General features: G+C 40.1%; 1 protein-coding gene across 1 annotated transcript in view; it reads left to right on the top strand.

Annotated features, from left to right (window-relative positions):
* Positions 1 to 16,287, top strand: part of Las (lipoyl synthase, mitochondrial) — a 133,319-nt gene that overhangs the window by 58,934 nt on the left and 58,098 nt on the right. The window contains exon 5 of the mRNA XM_070096033.1: positions 1,535 to 1,691. Within this exon, the coding sequence (XP_069952134.1) occupies positions 1,535 to 1,691 (157 nt within the window). The remainder of the gene's footprint in view (positions 1 to 1,534; positions 1,692 to 16,287) is intronic.

Here is a 16,287-nt window from a genome sequence, read left to right as displayed (position 1 = left end):
CCCCTTGCCCACAAAACCTCCTATACCCCCTCTCTCCAACCCTTTCGAGGACGACCCCTACCCCGCCTTCCTTCCCCTATAGATTTATATGCTTTCCTTGTCATTCTACTTTGATCCATTCTCTCTAAATGACCAAACCACCTCAACAACCCCTCTTCTGCCCTCTGACTAATACTTTTATTAACTCCACACCTTTTCCTAATTTCCACACTCCGAATTTTCTGCATAATATTTACACCACACATTGCCCTTAAACAGGACATCTCCACTGCCTCCAACCGTCTCCTCGCTGCTGCATTTACCACCCAAGCTTCACACCCATATAAGAGTATTGGTACTACTATACTTTCATACATTCCCTTCTTTGCCTCCATAGATAACGTTTTTTGACTCCACATATACCTCAACGCACCACTCACCTTTTTTCCCTCATCAATTCTATGATAAACCTCATCCTTCATAAATCCATCCGCCGACACGTCAACTCCCAAGTATCTGAAAACATTCACTTCTTCCATACTCCTCCTCCCCAATTTGATATCCAATTTTTCATTATCTAAATCATTTGATACCCTCATCACCTTACTCTTTTCTATGTTCACTTTCAACTTTATACCTTTACACACATTCCCAAACTCATCCACTAACCTTTGCAATTTTTCTCAGTCTTATATTCCCATAATTAAATATTTACTATTGATATACATAACCTACAAAATACGTTTGGATAGTTTAAGGGTTAATAATAATAATATCTTTATTTCTACAAGTACATGTACAAGGTATACAGGCATAGCTGACATGGGTGACATACTACTATATAGAAAGCCACTTGTTATACAGAGCATTACGGGCAATTTAGGTCAGTTTTGTCCCAGGATGCAACCCACACCAGTCGACTAACACCCAGGAACCCATTTTATACTAATGGGTGAACATGGACAGCAAGTGTCTTAAGGAAACACATCCTAATGTTTTCCAGCCATACTGGGGATTCAGTCTCTGGACCTCAGTGTGTGAGCTGAGTGCACTAGTGGTCGATCTATGGGACACTCATTCTATCAAATGATACCAAGAAACTGTGAATACAACTGTAAAAAACACACGAAAATACACCGCAAAGTCGCTGTCTTAATCCCAAGACATAGTCTCATTTTTTCTTATGCACTGCGTGCTGGAGGGTTTGTTTTATATGGTGCAAACTTACCTCATATGTAAATCCATTCTCTCATATCTAGGCCCAAATTTACCGCTCACAGCTTATCTGAGCGAGCTGAGCTCATGGCGTAAAACTACGGCTTGGACCCAGGCTTCAAAGCCATAGAACTACGGGACGGACCCTCAAAGGGTTAACATTTCTGTTATCTTTCCTGTCTTACCCCATGCTCAGTGTAAGGTTTTACAAATAATTTATATGTTTATGCATATTATAGATGTACACTAATCAGGAGAAACAATCCATCAGACTAATGTGGTCTGACAACATAGTACTTTATTATGACTGATGATTATTATTTTGTCTTGTATGTGATAGCTGATGGAAGACACATGCACCAGAGGTTGTCGCTTCTGCTCGGTAAAAACTGCTCGCCACCCTCCACCTTTGGACCCTCAAGAACCTGTTAATACTGCCACTGCCATTGCCAAGTGGGGTCTCAGCTATGTCGTTCTAACCTCTGTAGATCGAGATGGTAAATGAGCATTTTTGTATTTTTAATGGAATATCTTGCATTGAAAAGTACAGTAATAGATTGTGTTTGTCATATAAAGTTATATACCTGGAAAGCATTGATAGGCAGTGTGCTATAAAATATTTGAACTTGGAATCATATATGGAACAATGAGGCTTTAGGTTATGAAAACTTAAGTAATATGTTAGGTATTTTTTTTCTATGTGAATTTGAGAGAGAAAAGCCTTTATGCTGTAGATAATTATTCTAGTTTCTCTGAATCCATTTATAAATGTTATCTTGCTCACACTCCAACAACCCATCAAATCATGAAAAACCACTTGTCTCCACTTCTATCTAATATGGTCACACAGACCCATTGGATATCCTAACCCCTTAGCATTCAAAACCTTTCACCCTCCATCAATCCCTTCCTGGGACAACCTTCTTCACCTTCTTCCCTCTTCCCCAAATTTATATACCCTCCATCCTTTTCCTCCATCCTTTCTATATGTCCAAACCACCTCAACAATCCCTCATCTGCCCTTTGAATAATACAGTGGACCCTCGACCAGCGATGGCATCGATTAACGATAAATCTGACTAGCGATACATTTTATCGCAAAAATTTTGCCTCGATTAGCGCTAAAAAACTCGACCAACACTATTCGTTCCATCTGAGACGCATCCACTTCTGGCCAGTGTTTACAAGCCAGCCAGCCACCGCGGTCGCTTCCAAGCATACAATCGGAACATTTCATATTATCACAGCCTTTTTAGTGATTGCACTTGCAAAATAAGTCACCATGGGCCCCAAGAAAGCTTCTAGTGCCAACCCTACAGCAAAAAGGGTGAGAATTACTATGGATATGAAGAAAGAGATCATTGCTAAGTATGAAAGTGGAGTGCATGTCTCCGAGCTGGCCAGGCTGTACACAAAACCCCAATCAACCATCGCTACTATTGTGGCCAAGAAAACGGCAATCAAGGAAGCTGTTCTTGCCAAAGGTGCAACTATGTTCTTGGAACTGAGATTGCAAGTGATAGAAGATGTTGAGAGACTGTTATTGGTATGGATAAATGAAAAACAGATAGCAGGAGATAGCATCTCTCAAGCGATCATATGTGAAAAGGCTAGGAAGTTGCATGGCGATTTAATTAGAAAAATGCCAGCAACTAGTGGTGATGTGAGTGAATTTAAGGCCAGCAATGGTTGGTTTGAGAGATTTAAGAATCGTAGTGGCATACATAGTGTGATAAGGCATGGTGAGGCTGCCAGTTTGGACCAAAAAGCAGCTGAAAAATATGTGCAGGAATTCAAGGAGTACATAGACAGTGAAGGACTGAAACCTGAACAAGTGTTTAATGGTGACACTGACAATGTTGTGAAACACTTTAGGAATGTCATAAAGGAACAGGAGGTACAGGCCTCTATGGGCAGATATGTTGTGCGACAGAGGTCCAGTGACTCTCAAGCTGGTCCTAGTGGCATTAAGAGAAGAAGGGAAGTAACCCCGAAAAAGGACTTGCCACCTCAAGTCCTAATGGAAGGGGATTCCCCTTCTAAACACTAAGACCATCAACACACTCCCCTCTTCCCATCCCATCAATCATCACCAGATCTTCAATAAAGGTAAGTGTCATGTAACTGTGCATGTCTTCTTCAGTTTGTGTGTATTAAAATTAATATTTCATGTGTTAATTTGTTTTTTTTCAATACTTTTGGGTGTCTTGCACGGATTAATTTGATTTCCATTATTTCTTATGGGGAAAATTAACTTGACTAACGATTATTCTGACTAACGATGAGCTCTCAGGAACGGATTAATAGCGTTAGTCGAGGGTCCACTGTACTTTGGTAACACCACACCATCAAATCTCCAAGCTGCAAATTCATTATATTCACATACCTCACATTGCCCTCAAACATGACATCTCCACTGCCTCCAGTTGTGGAAATGCTTTACAACCATACAGCCATGCTGGTACCATTATACTATGGTACATTACTTTTTTTTCCTCCATGAATAAGGCTGTTTGTCTCCACAGATGCCTCAATGTACCACCAATCTTTTTCTCCTTATCAATTCTGTAGTTCACATCATCTTTCATAGACCCAGATATTTCTTCTTTGAACAAACTAGTCATATCCCACCAAAGCAGGATGGCCCAAAAATAAAAAAGTTTCTCTTTTTAACTTTAGTAATGTATACGGGAGAAGGGATTACTAGCCCCTTGCTCCCGGCATTTTAATCGCCTCATATGACACACACGGCTTACAGAGGAAGAATTCTGTTCCACTTTCCCATGGAGATAAGAGGAAACAAATAAGAGCAAGAGCTAGTAAGAAAATAGAAGAAAACCCAGAGGGATGTGTGTGTATATATGCTTGTACATGCATGACAGAAAAAGACACCAGCAATCCTTTTCTTCTTTCAACACACTGGCCGTATCCCACCAAGACAGGGTGGCCCAAAAAGAAAAACGAAAGTTTCTCTTTTTAATTTTAGTAATCTGTACAGGAGAAGGGATTACTAGCCCCTTGCTCTCGGCATTTTAGTCGCCTCTTACAACACGCATGGCTTACGGAGGAAGAATTCTGTTCCACTTCCGCATGGAGATAAGAGGAAATAAACAAGAATAGGAACTAGAAAGAAAATAGAAGAAAACCCAGAGGCCTGTGTATATATATATGCTTGTACATGTATGTGTAGTGTGACCTAAGTGTAAGTAGAAGTAGCAAGATATACCTGAAATCTTGCATTTTCATGAGACAGAAAAAAGGACACCACCAATCCTACCATCATGTAAAACAATTACAGGCTTTTGTTTTACACTCATTGCTGTCTTGGTTTAAGGTTGCTGCTCACCATAACCCCCAAGTCCTTTTCGCAATCTGTATGGCTAAGTTCTACATCATTTAACTTATAAGTACTAGGGTTATGGGCACTCCCAAGCTTCAGAACCTTGCATTTATCTACATTGAACTGCATCTGCCACTTTTCTGACCAAGTATAGAGTTTGTTTAAATCCTCCTGAAGTTCCATAACATCTACGTTTGAATCAATTATCCTACCTATCTTTGTGTCATCGGCGAATTTGCTCATATCACTAGTAATTCCCTCATCAAGATCATTGATATATATTATAAACAACAACGGGCCCAAGACTGATCCCTGTGGAACGCCACTTGTTACAGATCCCCACTCGGATTTAACCCCATTTATGGACACTCTCTGCTTCCTGTCAGTGAGCCATGACTCGATCCACGAGAGCACTTTTCCCCCAATGCCATGAGCTGCCACTTTCTTTAACAGTCTATGGTGCGGAACTCTATCAAAAGCCTTACTAAAATCTAAGTAAATAATATCAAATTCTTTATTGTGGTCAACAGCCTCAAAAGCTTTACTGAAGAAAGTTAATAAATTAGTTAGACAAGACCGGCCTCTTGTGAATCCATGCTGAGTATCATTAATCAAGCTATGCTTATCGAGGTGGCTTCTTATAATCTCAGCTATAATTGACTCTAGTAATTTGCCTACAATTGAGGTCAGGCTTATTGGGCGGTAATTTGACGGTAACGACTTGTCCCCTGTTTTAAAAATAGGAATTACATTAGCCATCTTCCACATATCAGACACTACACCTGTTTGAAGAGATAAATTAAAAATATTAGTTAATGGTTCACAGAGTTCCATTTTGCATTCCTTAACCCTTTGAGGGTTTTGGTCGTACTAGTACGTCTTACGCGTAGGGGTTTTTGTCGTACTAGTACGCATAAATTCTAGCGGCCTCAAATCTCACAGGAAAAGGCTGATAAGCCTAGATGTGAGAGAATGGGTCTGTGTGGTGGGTGTGCGCAGTAGGAAAAAAATCAGGGACCCAGTGGTGCATTGTGGGAATGCCATCATAGTACACAATTTCCACCGTGCCCTGTGGTAAGAAGTTCCTCACTCCTCGGCGAATTGGGACACTTTTGTTCCCCAGTGACAGTTCTAATACAGATGGAAGTGACAGTGAAGATGAGTTTCAAGGTTCTGGTGAGGTTTTGACCGAAACTAATGACCATAATATGGGTAATAGTGAGGAAAACCCAGACAACCCACAGCCTTCCACCTCTGGTGCTGGGCCATCTTGTTCACGTTCAGTTGTACCAGAATCAAAGAGGAAACTCCTATTTTCCAAAATCCCAGACTCAGATGTGAGCATTGGTGATGATAGTGATAGTGATTATGAACTACAAGCTCTTCAAACTTGTTCCAAGAATGGAGGAGGAGGAGGAGGCAGAGGAGGAGGAAGCAGAGGAGGAGGAGGCAAGAGGAGGAGGAGGCAAGAGGAGGGGGAGGCAAGAGGAGGAGGATGAGGAGGAGGAGGAGGAGGAAGAAGAGGAGGAGGAGGAGGAGGAGGAAGAGTAGGAGGAAGAAGAGGAGGAGGAGGAGGAGGAAGAGTAGGAGGAAGAGGAAGAAGAGGAGGAGGAGGAAGAGTAGGAGGAAGAGGAAGAAGAGGAGGAGGAAGAGGAGGAGGAAGAAGAGGAAGAGTAGGAGGAAGAGGAAGAGTATGAGGAAGAGTAGGGGGAAGAGGAGGAAGAGTAGGGGGAAGAGGAGGAAGAGGAAGAAGAGGAGGAGGAGGGTGGAACACTAGTACACTGGTACTGGTACACTAACATTTCTGTCTGTCTATTTGTCTGTCTGTCAAGCTCCCTGTCTATCTGTCTATCCGTCTAGCTCTCTGTCTCAGAGAGCCACAAGACTGTGTCATCACTTTTACTCACATCTTCAAGCAGAGTATAGCACTTTGTCTGGATTTCTTGGGTTATCCTAGGTAATTTATACTATGTATACTTGTATTTATGTGTACCTGTGAGACAGAGATAGACAGACAGATAGAAAGAGAGAGACAGATTGAAAGAGATAGAATGAGGGAGAAAGATAAAACACCATTGTGTATGACACCATGTTTCAGAGTTCCACAAGCTGCAGAACTAATAGGAATATGTTCAGTGACTGTATATTGGTATATATATTATAGAACAATAATAATAAACAATGTTTTGTATTGTTTGTTTTTGTAAACAAGTTTTGTAAACAATATAATGATAATTATGTTTGTGTGCTTATTGTGTTGTATACAACGAGTGTATATATGTACATTGGACCTTACTTTGGTCTCATAGGCCACATAAGTTATGTGAAAAAATAAAATAGTGAAAAAAACAACAAACCTTCAAATACAAGTAAACTAAAGTTTACCGGGTGAGCGGCAGTCGCCGCTGTTGCCATACGCGGCTCATTTTCTGCAAACTTCATGCATCCATATCTCCGTAAGTATTGATGGTAAATTTTTTTTGTTTATCCTATAATATTTAGAAAAAAAAAACTATTTTTTCATAAGAAAAAATAATTTTTTTTTTTTTGAAATTTGGCCGACCCTGAGAACGAGTTTCGGAGAGGGCCTGTCGACCCTCAAAGGGTTAAGAACCCTTGAAAAAACCTCATCAGGACCTGGCGACTTATTTTGCTTCAGTCTGTCTATCTGCTTCACAACCATCTCACTAGTGACTGTGATGTTACATAATTTATCTTCTTCTAGCCCACTGTAAAAATTAATTACTGGAATATTGTTAGTGTCTTCCTGTGTAAAAACTGAGAGAAAATAATTATTTAAAATCAAGCACATTTCATTCTCTTTGTCAGTAAGGTGCCCATAGTTATTTTTAAGGGGACCTATCTTATCTCTAACTTTTGTTCTATAGACCTGGAAAAAACTTTTTGGGTTAGTTTTAGAATCCCTAGCAACTTTAATTTCATAGTCCCTTTTAGCTTTTCTTATCCCCTTTTTAATGTCCCTCTTAATGTCAATATACTGATTCATAAGATGACCCTCACCTCTTTTGATACGCCTATAAATTCCTTTCTTATGCCCTAGTAGATATTTGAGCCTATTATTCATCCATTTTGGGTCATTTCTATTTGATCTAATTTCTTTATATGGGATAAACGCTCTTTGAGCAGCATGTATAGTGTTCAGAAAACTGTCATATTGATAGCTCTCTTCGTTACCCCAGTCAACAGATGATAAGTGTTCTCTAAGCCCATCGTAATCTGCTAAGCGAAAATATGGGACTGTTACTGAGTTATCGCTACTATCGTACTTCCATTCAATGCTAAATGTAATTGATTTGTGGTCGCTAGCACCCAGTTCCTCTGAAATTTCTAAATTATTAACAAGGGATTCATTGTTTGCCATAACTAAGTCAAGCAGGTTATTTCCCCTTGTAGGTTCTGTAACAAACTGCTTCAAAAAACAATCCTGAAATATTTCTAAGAAGTCGTATGATTCTAAATTCCCAGTCAAGAAATTCCAATCAACATGACTAAAGTTAAAGTCTCCTAGAATTACTACATTATCGTGCCTTGTGGCCTTAACAATTTCCTCCCATAGTAGTTTCCCTTGGTCCCTATCTAAGTTTGGGAGACGGTATATCACTCCTAAAATCAGTTTTTCATGCCCCTCTGAAAATTCTATCCAAACAGACTCTGTATGTGTTACTTCAGACTTAATACCCGTTTTTATGCAACAGTTCAAGCGATCTCGGACATACAATGCCACCCCACCCCCCTTCCCAATACTTCTGTCTTCTTGGAACAATTTAAAACCCTGAATATGACATTCCACAGGCATGTCCCGACTTTTTGAATTAAACCTCGTCTCAGTTAAGGCAAATACATCAATGTTACCTGCACTAGCAACTAATCTCAACTCATCCATCTTATTCCTAGCACTATGGCAATTAGCATAATAAACATTGAAAGACTCTCCTTTCTCTTTACCCTTCCTGCTCATTTCTATTTTTCTACTAAACCTATTACTGTCCTTATCACCCAAGGTCCCTGGCTTTTCAATATCTACCTCATTCTTATTATTACTAGTTCCCCTAGAACTCGTAATATTACTACACTGGGACTTCACTGTTTTCCTGCCAAAACCCATACCACTAACTATTCCTAGTTTAAAGTCCTAACTGCTCCCTCCACTGCAGTTGCCAGTGCTCCCACCCCACACCTAGATAAGTGAACCCCATCCCTGGCATACATGTCATTTCTGCCATAGAAGAGGTCCCAGTTGTCAATGAATGTTACCGCATTTTCCTTACAGTATTTGTCCAGCCAGCAATTGACACCAATTGCCCTGGACAACCATTCATTTCCAACTCCCCTCCTTGGCAAAATACCACATATGAGAGGGTTCCCACCCTTACTCCTAATTATTTCTATTGCTGACCTATACCTGCTAATCAGGTCTTCACTCCTACGTCTGCCAACATCGTTGCCTCCAGCACTGAGACAGATAATAGGATTGCTCCCATTACCTCTCATGATGTCATCCAGACGGCTAACAATATCCTCCATCCCAGCCCCAGGAAAGCAAACTCTCTGTCTCCTACTCCTGTCCTTCAAGCAGAACGCCCTATCCATATACCTAACTTGGCTATCCCCAACAACAACAATATTCGTACCTTCCTTGGTGTCGTTCGTCGTGACGTTCCCAGTAGTCGACTCACATTCGTCGGGTAGCACTGAGAATGTATTAGATGTTTCCACAACAGTTTCCACGGCAGTCTCTTTCTTCTTCATCGTTTCTACCTTTCCATTCGTCTTCTTGATCGTCAACTTCTTTCCCTGCTGTCCAGCCACTGACCAGTTTCCCTTCTTGACCTGAGGACTCAAAACAGGAGGACTACTACGAATCTTTTTGTTTTCCTCGGTCAGTCGCCGAATTTCCATATTCGCCAAGTTCAATTCTTCCTTAAGCTGTTGGTAAAGTTGCTCGATGGAGGGCATCTTGCTACACGTCAACACTGCGCAAAAGCCAACTCAATCAGGAGCTACTGCGCAGCACGTCCGCACGACCCAATAGTAGTAGCTCCCTGAGTGGTTGCTGTCTACCAACCTACTACCTAGGACCCAAATATTTAAGAATATTTATTACTTCCTCCATACTCTCACCCTCCAATCTAATATTCAATCCTTTATTTCCTAAATTTTTTGTTACTCTCAGTGCTACAACATATACTGCCAGGCACATCATCTAAAGGGAACAAGTAGACACAGACCAGCCAGACTATGGGAAACAGAAAAGGGGAGTCATAACCTCTCCCGAGAAGGTTTTTAGTGCCAGGAAGACAAAAAACTGGCAAGAAATGACAGAAATCTTACACAAACTGAAAACACTTGTGGAGCAGAGGCAGTCATTGGCCTCCACTCCAGAACAACAGATATTAGAGTAAAATATTGAATATTTGTAATCTACCAATCTGCACCTGTCTAGACTTGAGTAGTCTTTAAGTATTAGGTTAAGTCTGCCCGATACTAGCATGATACTGGCTTTCTTTGTACCAATCAATTTTTTTTTTCAACAAACCGGCAGTATCCCACCAAGGCAGGGTGGCCCAAAAAGAAAAACAAAAGTTTCTCTTTTTAAATTCAGTAATTTATACAGGAGAAGGGGTTACTAGCCCCTTGCTCCTGGCATTTTAGTCGCCTCTTATAACAAGCATAGCTTACGGAGGAAGAAACCAATCAAATTATGAAATATAAACACACATTGTAACTTAGCAAAGAAATAAAGTTTTGATTTTGATTTTGTTTTCCGGTCACCCTGCCTCGGTGGGAGAGGGCTGGTATATTAAAAAAAAAAATACTCTTACACTCTTATCCCTTTTTTCCCCCTTTTACAAAGGATCTATGCATTCTCTGCTAATCCCTAGGCACCTCACTTCCCTACATCATAATGCACATATTGAACAAATGTACCAACCACTCCAAAACTATATCTACACCTGCTGTTTGTATTTCTGTCTTGATTCCATTTATCCCAGCTGCTTTACCCCATTTCATTGTCCTTATTGCTTTACATACTGCTTCCTCCACAGTCACATCTGACTTTTCTTCACTACTGCAAGATATTACACCTCCTTGTCCGATGCACGAAATCATTGCCTCCCTTTTTTTTTTTATCAACATTTATCAACACAAAATATTTTCTCCATCTACCCAGTACCTCCACCTCCCCATGTAATAACTTCCTCCCCTTTCATTCTTAACTACTATTAAATCTGTTTGATCCCAAGGCTTCCATACCTTATTGATCTCACACCAAAACTTTTTTTTTCAGCAAAATTTGTTAAAAAAAACCTCACCCACTCTCTTATTGGCTTTCCTTTTGCATACTCTCACCACTTTTTTAACTTCTTTTATTTTCAAATTACTTTTTCCTCTGTACAGCCTCTCCTCACTAAGTGACATACTTATTTGCCGATGACTCAGACTTACAATGAACTTTCTGACCAGTTTGCATACCTAAATAATGTGTATTAGAGCTGATTTCCTCTATTCTGCTTATTACAATGTACAGTACACTACTGTATAAACATTTAAAAATATACCAGAAATGTTATAAATGGTGGTAAGGTGACAGTAAAACAACATGAAAGATGGTTGACACAAACCCACTACCATTATAGTATGCTCCTTACTTAGCAACGAATTTGTTTACCGACGTGATCTTAGGAACAGAACTTCGTCATTAAGTGAGGAGAGGCTGTATATCATTTCTACATTGCAAAAAGCTTCTTATGTACGTATTAACTTTTTCTCCCTTACCACCCTCTTTACCTCGTGATTCCAGCAGTTGCTCTTCTTTCCTTCCCAACTCACCTTCCTGTATCCACAAACTTCTGCTGCACACTTACACCTCATTCTTAAATCTGTTCCATATTACTTCGACTCCCTTCTCATTATCTGTACTCTTACCTATCTTTCTTCCAATAGTTGCATATATTTTACCCTATCTCTTCCCTCAATTTAACCCCTTAACTATCCAGCGCTCTGAATATTTTGAAAAAAAAAATCCTTTTTTTTTTTTTTTTTTTTTTTTTTTTTTTTTTTTAATTAAAGAGGGCAACTTTCTGTGTGTAATAAAAACCAACAAAAAGAATTAGGGTCAGTACTTACCGAGATATAAGGCCATAAAGTTGGCGCTGGATGCTTACCTGACGGCAGCATAGAGTCCTGCCGCTTGCAGAAATGTTGCTGATATACCTTTTTTCTATTTTTTTGTAATTTCTATAATTTTTATCTTGTGATAATTACAATTTGTAGTAGTTCTTGTGATTTCATAGCCAGTCTTTGTTCTGATACTAATATTAGGTATTGAAATAGTACTCAAATAGTCACAAGCACACTGACAGGTGAATATTTTTACCTGCTTTGGTCACATACTATTGTCTAGAAATATATACAAAGTATTTATAGGTTTCCGCAATGTTTTAGGCATGCTGAAGTATATATGAAACTCCTTGAAGTATGGTGTAAGACGAGCATCACTCCACTGCTGACAGTGCAGCAATGGATTGACACTTGATGATTGTGCACTGCCTTGGCTTTATTTGTTTTCACTGTTACATATAAACATGTCTGTCTGTCTAGCTCTGTCTCTGTTTATCTGTCTTCCTGTGTGCGTGTCTTCTGTCTCTCTGCTTGTTTCTCTTTCTGCCTCAGAGAGAGAGCCACTCATGAACCAAGAGGTATTACACACGATGCAGAGTAGTCACATCTGATTCCTGAACAAGTGAAAGTGCGTATTACTTGCCAGTCATGCTTATGCCTTATATCTACAAGCACAGTGTAGCACTGTCTGAATTTTTTGGGGTTATCCTAGGTAATTTACACTATAATTGTATTTATGTGTATCTGTGAGACAGAGATAGTGACAAATAGACAGTGACAGAGATAGAGACAGCCAAAGTCCAGCCACCCAGCCTGCTGAACATGTATTACACAAGAATACAGAATTGTTTCTCTTTACTTAGGGCATAGGTTATAGGACATTCTGGCAGGATGACACTACCATTGGTATCAAATTTGAAAGGATGTTGCACAAATGTTGCACATGGGTTATTATGAAGGTTCTTGATATCTCCTCAACCACTTGTGGCTGCATCCATCTCAAAGCCACTTAACTCAGGGTCAGCATTACTTTCCTCTTGAAAGGGGAGTGTTAATACAACATGGCATCATTGAATCCCTGGTGTTTGCCATGCTGTTTGCTCTAGCTGGCACTTGATTGAACTGGTGGTTCCCAGATTTTTTTAATACTACACACACTGAGTGTTAAGACCCATTCTATACGGACGAGGCATCTCAGGCCAATCGTGCCAAATTTGGAGGCAGGAAAAATAAAACATTGATCTACATTTAGAGTACTAGCGGTAACAACGTAGATCTATATTTGGACAGTTAACCCTTAAACTGCCCAAATGTAGATCTACGTTCATGTGCATAGCACTCCGGCCTTTATTTTCCCCATTTGAAAGCATGTAAAAAAAAAATGAAGATCTATGTTTGGAGCCTGCCGCATGTCAACGTATATCTACGTTTGGACAGTTTAACCCTTTCAGGGTCGCCAGGCCCTCTCCGAGACTTGTTCTCAGGGTCGCCCAAATTTAAAAAAAAATTATTTTTTCTTATGAAAAGATAGAGAATCTTTTCCCGATCATAATGACACCAAAAGTATGAAATTTGATGGAAAACTTGCGGAATTATGCTCTCGCGAAGTTAGCGGTCTCGATGATGTTTACTCATTGGCGATTTTGCCCACTTTGAGCCCTATTTTCGGCCAATTCCAATGTACTAGTCGACAAAAATCATAGCTATTTCGCTAGAACTCCATTTTTTCTATCGAATGAGTACAAGAAACCACCCATTTACCAATCTCAACTATCCAATACAGTGGTCAGAATTTAGCAATTTTGCCAATTTCACACAAATTTCAAAAGATGCCAATTTCCAAATAGGGTCCAGAATAAACAAGAAAGACATTCCTGGCACTAAAATAACATTTCCTCTGTTCACTAGTCACGTCCCAATGCCCCTCTTACATTCTTTTGCTTTCCACTTTGAATTTTTATTCTCACAAAAAATAGAAGATTTACTGTTATGCAGAGTACTACATTAGTGTAGAAATGGTATAAATAATATTGGCGCACTTGTGAAAGAATATTAGACTCACCAGTTGATGTGTATTGGACGCTTAGCATGATTTGTTTACTTTTGAACTTTGGTAAAAATCGAACATTTCTGCTACTTCGAGCTCAGTTTCAAGGTACTTTTCATTGTAAAACCAGTCAAAATCATCTCAATTTCTGTAATATATCTTCCATTCTATAAAATGAGACCAGGAAAACTAGAATACAACAATAAATCTCCTTTCTTTCTTTCAACACACCGGCCACATACCACCAAGGCAGGGTGGCCCAAAAAGAAAAACGAAAGTTTCTCTTTTAAATTTAGTAATTTATATGGGAGAAGGGGTTACTAGTTCCTTGCTCCCGGCATTTTAGTCGCCTCTTACAACACGCATGGCTTACGGAGGAAGAATTCTGTTCCACTTCCCCATGGAGATAAGAGGAAATAAACAACAAGAACTAGAAAGAAAATACAAGAATACCCAGAGGGGTGTGTATATATATGCTTGTACATGTATGTGTAGTGTGACCTAAGTGCAAGTAGAAGTAGCAAGACATACCTGAAATCTTGCATGTTTATGAGACAGACAAAAGACACCAGCAATCCTACCATCATGTAAGACAATTACAGGTTTTCGTTGTACACTCACTTGGCAGGACGGTAGTACCTCCCTGGGCGGTTGCTGTTTACCAACCTACTACCTAGGACAACAATAAATACCATATGAAAATACAGTGCAAAGTCGCTGTTTTAATCCAAAAACACGGTCAAAGTTTTTTTTTTCCTCATTACGCACTGTGTGCTGCAGGATTTTTTTTATACTGCGCACACTGACCACATAGACCCATTCTTTCATATGTAGGCCTACCAGCTTTCTCTCAATAGATTTGAGGGCGCTAGAATTTAGGCGTACTAGTACGTCAAAACCCTGGTGCATAAGCCGTACTAGTACGTCTGAAACCCTGATAGGGTTAAAGGGTTAATAACTTTCACTTCTCTCTTACCCATGGATGACATTCTCCTTATACCCTATCTACCTCTTACTCCTACTGTAACTGCCAACAAATAATAATTTGATAAATCTGTCACCCCTCTAAACATATTCACATCTCAAAATCTCCCCATCAGCCTTTTAGCTGATGGGGAGACATAGTCTGACAAAACTACTGTCATTTTTAACCTAAATCGTATCTCATTTACTTGTTTATAATCTTTATCTTAAAGTATGTATTACCTATTACTGAGGGCCCCCCCATTATCATTTACTCCTGGCACTCCAAACTTAACTACTTTGCCCTCTACAACAGTTTCGTGTACTTGAGCATTTAGGTTCCCCACAACAATTATTTTCTCATTCTGTTCAAAACTCTCTAAACACTCAGGGTTTGACAAGATTAAGGATCCCTAGCTTTATTGACAAGCTATTTACAGATTAAGAATTCCTAAGTTTATTGGCAAGCTAATAGCTGTTACCTACATCAGCTCATTTGAAAGCATTTTTATTGTTATGAGACATACAAGTAGGGAACAGGATGAAGTTGGAGCCATCTGTTGGCCAGCATTTCATTTGATCAACTGTCTTTATCTCGTTGACATCATTATGCTGTACAAATGTGTTCCATACTCGAGTCATCCTGGGTATATATGATCTCAGATGGAGTGATGTTCTGGAGAAGGGTACAGCCAGAGTGAAGTTGCTGCTTTCTGCCCGTCTTGTGGCATAAAACCTTGTTTCATACTGTCCTCGAAGTGGATCTAAGTGTGGTACTTTGACAATATTGGCCTTGTACATAACAGTAAGGCCACCCACATCTCTCCTGTGTTGAAGGCTCTGCTGAAATGACAGATCTATCCAGGATGGGTCCAGGCGAGAGATGAGACGTATTACTCTGTTCTCTACTCTGTCAAGCAGTCGCAGATGAGAGGGGGGGGGGGCAGGCGAACCAAGAAAGTGGACCATACTCAAGGTGTGAGCGTATTTGTGCCTCGTACAGAGTCTTGCAACTCCTACTGTCAAGCAGATGCGAGATATGGCAAAGTGCTGTAAGCTTCCGGGCTGCCTTGTTTGCAAGATTTACAACATGGTTCTTCATGGTGTTTGGAGACAAGTGTCACCCCAAGGATATCAACTTCTTCTCCAGGTGCCAACACCCTCCCATTCATCCTTACTACTGCACCAGCATTACCATGATGGTGCCTAGAGCCCTTCATCATTTGCATTTTCTCAGGTGCAAATGTTACTTGCCATCTATTTCCCCAAGCTGATATAGCTCTTAGCTGGTGATTGATGTAGCTTAGAGCAGCTGGCATTTCTTCTCTTGGAAAAGTGCATGTCAGTGTACAGTCGGCTGCATATGCATGTGATTCTGGGATGAGATGAAGAAGGTCGTTGAAGTAGACATTCCATAACAATGGTCCCAGCACGCTTCCTTGTGGAACATTTGCCCCAATAGGATGTCTTGCTGATTCCGTTCCATTGAGAACTACCCTTAGAGATCTACCATGAAGGTAATCACTGAGGAGACATAGCGTAGAGCCTGCAGTTCCCAGTGCTTGAAGTTTTGCTAAGAGGCCTTGGTGCCACACCCGGT

Source organism: Cherax quadricarinatus, chromosome 52 (genome assembly GCF_038502225.1).
Source record: "Cherax quadricarinatus isolate ZL_2023a chromosome 52, ASM3850222v1, whole genome shotgun sequence".
Taxonomy (NCBI): domain Eukaryota; kingdom Metazoa; phylum Arthropoda; class Malacostraca; order Decapoda; family Parastacidae; genus Cherax; species Cherax quadricarinatus.
The sequence above is the reverse complement of the archived record's forward strand: the minus strand, read 5'-3'. Positions and strand labels throughout refer to the sequence as shown.